General features: G+C 48.7%; 2 protein-coding genes across 4 annotated transcripts in view; both read left to right on the top strand.

The window, feature by feature from the left end:
* Window positions 1–7,500, top strand: part of mslnb (mesothelin b) — a gene marked incomplete at its 5' end in the record, with an annotated part of 567,774 nt that overhangs the window by 518,026 nt on the left and 42,248 nt on the right. The window lies entirely within an intron of this gene.
* The window catches only part of col5a3b (collagen, type V, alpha 3b), a 58,865-nt gene that overhangs the window by 50,545 nt on the left and 820 nt on the right, over window positions 1–7,500 (top strand). For all 3 annotated transcript variants that reach the window (XM_079617241.1, XM_079617239.1, XM_079617240.1), the window contains 18 exons: window positions 73–126; window positions 222–329; window positions 1,025–1,078; window positions 1,152–1,205; window positions 1,278–1,331; window positions 1,437–1,490; window positions 2,772–2,879; window positions 3,082–3,135; window positions 3,214–3,267; window positions 3,344–3,451; window positions 3,527–3,580; window positions 3,670–3,705; window positions 4,930–4,983; window positions 5,059–5,329; window positions 5,426–5,538; window positions 5,685–5,753; window positions 5,831–6,064; window positions 7,038–7,500. The exon at window positions 7,038–7,500 is cut by the window's right edge and continues 820 nt beyond it. In XM_079617241.1, the coding sequence (XP_079473367.1) occupies window positions 73–126; window positions 222–329; window positions 1,025–1,078; window positions 1,152–1,205; window positions 1,278–1,331; window positions 1,437–1,490; window positions 2,772–2,879; window positions 3,082–3,135; window positions 3,214–3,267; window positions 3,344–3,451; window positions 3,527–3,580; window positions 3,670–3,705; window positions 4,930–4,983; window positions 5,059–5,329; window positions 5,426–5,538; window positions 5,685–5,753; window positions 5,831–6,064; window positions 7,038–7,184 (1,680 nt within the window). In that variant the 3' untranslated portion in view covers window positions 7,185–7,500. The remainder of the gene's footprint in view (window positions 1–72; window positions 127–221; window positions 330–1,024; window positions 1,079–1,151; window positions 1,206–1,277; window positions 1,332–1,436; window positions 1,491–2,771; window positions 2,880–3,081; window positions 3,136–3,213; window positions 3,268–3,343; window positions 3,452–3,526; window positions 3,581–3,669; window positions 3,706–4,929; window positions 4,984–5,058; window positions 5,330–5,425; window positions 5,539–5,684; window positions 5,754–5,830; window positions 6,065–7,037) is intronic.

Here is a 7,500-nt window from a genome sequence, read left to right as displayed (position 1 = left end):
GAGGATGAGGATGATGATGATGATGAGGATGATGATGATGATGATGATGATGATGATGATGATGATTGACAGGGTGAAGATGGCGAGTCAGGTGATCCTGGAGCTGTTGGTGTTTCTGGCAGCGCAGTGAGTCTTTCTCTCCTCTGAATATCCTGTTTGACGCGCATCACTTCCTGTATCGCTGCTGCAACACGTGTGTGTGTGTGTGTGTGTGTTGTCAGGGGGAGAAGGGCGAGCAGGGAGAGAAAGGAGACACGGGACCCCCCGGAGCGGCAGGTTCACCAGGAGCCAGGGGAGCATCGGGAGAAGACGGAGCGAAAGGCAATGCGGTCAGTGTGTGTGTGTGTGTGTCTGAGTTTGTGTGTGTCTGAGTTTGTGTGTGTCTGTGTGTCAAATTTCTTCATGCCATATATCTTGAATGTAACTCGACACCCTTGCCTCATTTAGTATACGTGATTCTATGAATATGCAAATTAGCCCTGCCTCCACTCTCTCACACCAGCTCAACAATTTTTCAGAAAATATCTAGTCATTTTCACAAATAAATGTATCTTGATTTAAATTGGCACACACACACACACACACACACACAACACACACACACACACACACACACAAACTCATGAAACTGAAGTTGTGCTGGTCTTTTCTCCTCTATATTCGAGTGAAACGCTTCAGGAACAAGAACAAATGTGGGCGGGGCTTGATTATGTCCATGGGGAATTGATTGGCTAGTTAGATGGTTGTGATTTGCTATTGGTGGATCTCATGTGAGTGACAGGTTATAGCCCCGCCCCCGTCATCAGAGAAGAGATGCTGCAAGAGGAAGATATTCTGATTCAAGATTATTAACACAATAATGATGTGCACCGATAAATCATTTAGAATAAACACTGCAATATTCCATAAAAATAGTCCATTTCAATTTCATGGTGACTTTAAGATTATTTGTTCTGGAAAACCCGACAAGAATACTGAGTCAGAAACTCATTTTTGCAGTGTATTACCTGCTGTTTCCCTGCAGGGTCCGATCGGGTTTCCTGGAGATTTGGGCGCTCCCGGAGAGGCCGGTGTTAACGTGAGTATGTCCAGTGACGTCAGTCAGACACACTGTGGTCAGGGGTGATGAAGCATCTCGTCTGTCCTCACAGGGGATCGACGGCAGTGCGGGATCTAAAGGAGATCACGGGGATCCTGGGAAATCTGTGAGTCTGTTCTGTCAAAACAGTTTCGGATAGTTTTAGTTAATGATAATAACTCATTACTCTGGTGATTAGGGCCCGCCAGGAGCCTCCGGAGAACCAGGACCTCCAGGAAGACCGGGACGCAGGGTGAGTGTGTGTTTGTGATCGATCAGCTTAAACACTACATGATTCAACTGTGTTTGTGTACTTGTGGAGCTTTGCGTGTTTATGTGTGTATGTATCCTCGTTTAGGGTCACTTGGGTCCTGCTGGGAAAGAGGGGCGGCCGGGCCTGAAAGGAGACAAGGTGAGACAATCAGTTAGAAACACAGACACACTGCATCTGAACTGGGGGACACATCACTGAGGCTTCTGTCACACTGGGTAAGTCCCGCCCACACTGAGACCTCATTGGTCCAGTGGTGTAAAAGCAGCGACACACTAAACCGACAGTCAGTTGTCGGCCAGTGTCATTGTTTTTGTGGTGTATTGTGCACTAGTCGGACCCCGTCTGTGGCTTTTCGCCAGTTGAGCATGTTGGTCGGCGCCGATAGCCTCGTGGACAGCACGACATATAGCGCTGTTGTGCTTCGGGCGACCCGAGTTCGAATCCCGGCTTGTGGACCTTTCCCGATCCCGTTCTCTCTCTCTCACCTCGCTTCCTGTCCACTCTATACTATCCTATCCCAGTAAAAAAAAAAAATACAAAAAAAAAGTCACAAATCATGTTGAATCAGCAGGGAATCCCTGAGTAAGAAACTAAGTCAACTGATAGCTGAAGCAAACACTCAGTTCTAGTAAACTGTTGAATGAGATCTGAGAGGATGTTCGAGGGAACTAATGGTCCTCCTGTTGTCCTTCACGTTCACTTGAATTCGCCTTTGGCTAAGCCACACCCTAGAATGTAGATTGACCAATCACAGCGCAGCCAAGAACGAGCTCCACAGCGGTCCGACACTTGTTCACAGCGCTCCATTGACTTTAACACCGGCGTCTCATATGTTTGGGTCTGGGAAGGATATTACCGTCGTAGTTTTATCAGAAATATGGTTAAGCGTTGTGCCTGGGGCGTTTGTAACACAGATACGCGTTTCCCAGAGAGGTCGGAGGGGGGTGTCCATTTTTTCCCTTCCCAAAACCGGTCAAATCCTGACAAGTGTCGTCTTTGGATTAAACTGTGTGGACGTCCTCAGTCAGCGAAACCCCAGTCAGCGAACAGTGTTGCTCCTGATATTGTGAGTCCCAGCCTCCGTCTCCATTAGGATATGATGCGGTGGGTCATGTTGTGACTGTGACCGTTATGCTTTTGCCTCTATTTGGATCTTGTTGTTGCTTGCGTTTCTCCGGTATGTCTTGAATAAAGCCTTCGAACGCACACAGAGCCGCTTCTGCCTACTTCTATCCGACACTTTATTTGCTGCTTTATAAAAGTTTGATAAAAGTTCAGCAGGAAGAGCCGTCACAGCATAAGCCATGTTGATACCAAACCAGAGCCCAGATGAAGTTGACGGACGTAGCAACAGTAACTAAGGGGGGCGGGGCTTACCCAAAAGTGAATTGTTGACACTGGATCTCTGTCTGTGTTCAGGGAGCTCCAGGATACGAGGGCCTCATGGGAAAGCCGGGGCCGGTGGGCGGTCAGGGGAACTCTGGGAAGGCCGGACCTCAGGGGCTTCCAGGAATCCCTGGACCAGCGGTGAGCTTCTTTCCTACATTTGTTAATGGTTTTCTACAGACTCATATTAAACTTTCTCTACTCAAACCCACGTGACTCTGCAGTTTCATGAGGAACGTGTAATGAAGTCATGAGTTTATAAATAGCCTTATAATCCAGTAATATCCTTATAGTCGGCAGAAAATATCTAAATGCATGTTCACATTCTCTCTCTCTGCTGTAGGGAGAACAAGGGCTGAACGGACCCCCAGGTCATTCGGGACCCCCGGGGCCGATGGTAACGCGTCATTAATCACTCCTCATGCGCTGATCTTTAATATGATGTCAGACTGATGATGTCATTGCACGTGTACAGGGCCCCGCCGGACTGGCAGGACTGAAGGGAGATCCGGGCAGGAAAGGAGAGAAGGTACGTCATCACACACACACACACACACACACACACACTGGAAATACACGTGATTATACCTGTGTGTGTGCTTCAGGGTCATGGCGGTCTGATTGGTTTGATCGGGCCGCCGGGGGAGTTCGGAGAGAAAGGTGATCGAGGACTGCCGGGAAACCAGGGGCCGCAGGGAGCCAAAGGAGAGGAGGTGAACACACACACTAATATACACACATTCACATACGCATACAAGAATATGACGTCACTGTGTCTCTGCTGACAGGGTCCAGTTGGACCTCCAGGACTCAATGGACCACCGGGACCACCGGGACTTTCTGTAAGTCTAGTCTTCAGACCCATCAGGGCGTTCTGTATGCGTTCGGGTTTGTTCCGGTGTCACAGCTTCTGTCTGTGTCTGTGTTTCAGGGATCCATGGGGCAGAAGGGATCTAAAGGAAGCCAGGTGACACACACCGAGTTTCATCTCATTTGTGTGATTTCAATCATGTTTTGACATGTATTAGCATAAGAGTGTTAGCATGCGGCTGAGTTCTCCACCATTGTATGAATTTAACAGATGCCTTTATTAGCCGCGTTTCCACTGTCAGGCCAAAAGCGTGCGGCCAGTGTGTGCCAGTGTGTGCCAGTGTGTGTCAGTGTGTGCCAGTGTGTGCCAGTGTGTGCCAGTGTATGCCAGTGTGTGCCAGTGTGTGCCAGTGTGTGCCAGTGTGTGCCAGTGTGTGCCAGTGTGTGCCAGTGTGTGCCAGTGTGTGCCAGTGTGTGCCAGGGCCAGTCGCATTTCCACTGTCACTTCCGGGGCTTGATCGGGCCTTGTCGGGGCTTCCTCTGGGCCAATGGTCAGGGTTTCTGGCCGACGAATACCTTGGTCCAAAGCGGGCCAGCTCGGGCTTGAGGAGTGGTTATGAACAGAGGAAGAGTTTACCAGAGTCTGGAGACGCCAGCGCCGGATGATTCTATACCAGCAAACATCAGCATTAAAGACTTTTAACATCATTTTAGCTCAAAACTCACTTTCATCATTGAATAACTTCTGATCACCGTATAAGGCAGAAATATTTATATGTGATGCAAAAGACTATGCGCGCTAACCATTACAATAGTAAACATGGTAAATACGACCGCTTGAAGAAATCTGACAAATCATATAGGCTATCATAATCATGTCATAAATCTCGACTCTTTATACCAGACTGTCTGATATCCATATTTAGCTCCGCATATGTCATTTAAAAAAAACAAAGTTTCGGGAGCTTCCTCTGTTTCTCTGACTGAAAATATAACTGTATTGGGAGAGAGTGCTAAAGCTCCTCAGGTTGTAGTTTTGGTGGCATATTTGTAGAAATCATCATTCTTTCTAAATGTGATGTAAACACAGAATTAAGTACTTGTCTCCTTTTTCTTTCGTGATTTAATTGTAAACCCCAGTTATCGGTGCTCCAGGTCCGAGGCTATTAGCCCCGCCCGGCCCGATTAAAGCCCTGCTCACACTGGCCCGACAGTGGAAACTTAAAATAAAGGAACAAAAGCAATTCGTCACAGAGCTCGACCCGCCAGACTGGAACAGAGAGGGTGAAGGGTCTGGAAAGCGAGAGTGAGCGTGTTCTTATCAGTCTGTGAGCTCATGAACACCACGTACTGAATAATGTGAATGATGTGGTTATTTAAGGGCCCTATTGGACCCAGAGGAGATACCGGTCCTGCTGGACCCCCAGGACCCCCGGTGAGTCTCCAGTCCCCATGTTTTTAGGATGAATAAATGGCAGAAGGAGCATGAACAGAACAAGTCTCTGTCCAGGGTTCTCCTGCGGTGGGAATGGTGGCTCCTCCGGGACTGGACGGCCGAGGGAAGAGGAGACGACATTCGGAAGTGGACGGAGCCGCTGTGGAGGACGGAGAGATGCAGGACGACGAGCCTCAGGCGGAGGAGAAGGACATGGAGGAGGTGTTCGCGTCTCTGTCCTCCATGAAGACTGATGTGGAGGGACTCAGAACTCCCCTGGGAACCTTCCACAGTCCCGCCCGCACCTGCAAGGAGCTGTGGATGTGCCACCCCGAGTATCCCGACGGTACGGGGATCCAGTCCGCGCCTGATCCAGTGCTGGAGAATGTTTTTCACATGCTATTGTCCGATTCTGATTGCTCTGTATGACTTCTGACCTCAGGTGTTTACTGGATTGACCCCAACCAGGGTTGCCATAGAGACGCGTTTAAGGTGTTCTGCAACTTCACAGCAGAAGGTGAAACGTGTCTCCAGCCACACAGCAGCATACAGTCGGTGAGATCTTCAATCACACCACACACTAGGAAGTTATGATGCAAACCTGTACTTCTGCAGCAGAAGCATTGGTTTAGATGAACACCTTCAGCTTTTATATCTGCCATGTGTCATCAGAGATAAAGTGACGTGTTTATTGTGCACAGGTCAAAATGGCTTCATGGAGCAAAGAGAAACCAGGAACCTGGTTCAGCCAGTTCAAGAAGGGCTCACAGGTCATTCATTATTGTGTTGTTGTGTTATCTTTAGCCTGTGTCCCTTCATTCACACTCTGTCTGTCTGCCTCGTGTAGTTTTCGTATGTGGATGTGGACGGAAACCCCGTTCATGTGGTTCAGCTGGGTTTCCTGAAGCTCCTGAGCGCCACGGCCCACCAGAGCTTCACGTACATGTGCCAGAACTCGGCCGGCTGGCTCGACAGCGCCTCCCTCAGCTACACACACGCACTGCGCTTCAGAGGCGGACACGGGGAGGAGCTGACGCGGCAGAACACACACTACATCCAGCCCACGCACGACGGCTGTCAGGTACACACTCGCCCCGTCTCACTGTCAACGACTCACTCGCCCCGTCTCACTGTCAACGACACACTCGCCCCGTCTCACTGTCAACGACACACTCGCCCCGTCTCACTGTCAACGACACACTCGCCCCGTCTCACTGTCAACGACACACTCGCCCCGTCTCACTGTCAACGACACACTCGCCCCGTCTCACTGTCAACGACACACTCGCCCCGTCTCACTGTCAACGACTCACTCGCCCCGTCTCACTGTCAACGACACACTCGCCCCGTCTCACTGTCAACGACTCACTCGCCCCGTCTCACTGTCAACGACACACTCGGCCCGTCTCACTGTCAACCACTGTCAATCCTCCTTATGAATGACTTAGTGAATCCTGAATCAATCCATAAGAATGACTCGATGATTCTGAATCTGTTTACATAAATCACTCAGTAAATCTTGAATCAATCCATATGAATAACTCAGTGAGTCCTGAATCAGTTTACATGACTCAGTGAATCCTGAATCAATCCATATGAATAACTCAGTGAGTCCTGAATCAGTTTACATGACTCAGTGAATCCTGAATCAATCCATATGAATAACTCAGTGAGTCCTGAATCAGTTTACATGACTCAGTGAATCCTGAATCAATCCATATGAATAACTCAGTGAATCCTGAATCAGTTTACATGACTCAGTGAATCCTGAATCAGTTTACATGACTCAGTGAATCCTGAATCAGTTTACATGACTCAGTGAATCCTGAATCAGTTTACATGACTCAGTGAATCCTGAATCAGTTTACATGACTCAGTGAATCCTGAATCAATTCACATAAATCACTCAGTATATCCTGAATCAAGAATGACTCAGTGAATCCTGAATCGGTTGACATAACTCATTGAATACAGCTCCGTCATGTGACGTTCCCCGTGTGGTGTGTGTGTTGTTTCTCATGTGACGTCCCCCGTGTGGTGTGTGTGTTGTGTAGTGGCGCTCGGGGCAGGACCGGACCGTTCTGGAAGTGGACTCTCCTCACGCGGACGCTCTGCCGCTCGTGGACGTGGCCGTCACAGACTTCGGGAGCTCCCGGCAGAAGTTCGGCTTCAGCGTGGGGAACGTCTGCTTCAACGGCTAGTCCAGGAAAGACTCGTGTATTTATCATCAGTCCTTCAGGTGCTCGCGGCGGTCTGATCCTCTGAGAACAGGAAGTGCTGCTTGAAGGGAGATCATGTGACATGATCACACACATCCAGACCTCACAGAGATCCACATTTATTTTGTTCTGTGTGTTTGAGAGACGTTGATGTATTTTTGTATTTGTTTGTTTGAATGTTTCGTAATCTTGGTGCTACATGAGGCCGTATCTTAACTTGTTTACATGATGTAAGGATTTTAGTGTTTAATATTCTCTGACTGTCGGTTTCATAAATACTGTTTGAGAGGAGAAATTT

Source organism: Phoxinus phoxinus (assembly GCF_949152265.1).
Source record: "Phoxinus phoxinus genome assembly, chromosome: 6".
In the NCBI taxonomy this organism is placed as follows: Eukaryota; Metazoa; Chordata; class Actinopteri; order Cypriniformes; family Leuciscidae; genus Phoxinus; species Phoxinus phoxinus.
This window is presented reverse-complemented; position numbering and strand designations above follow the sequence as displayed.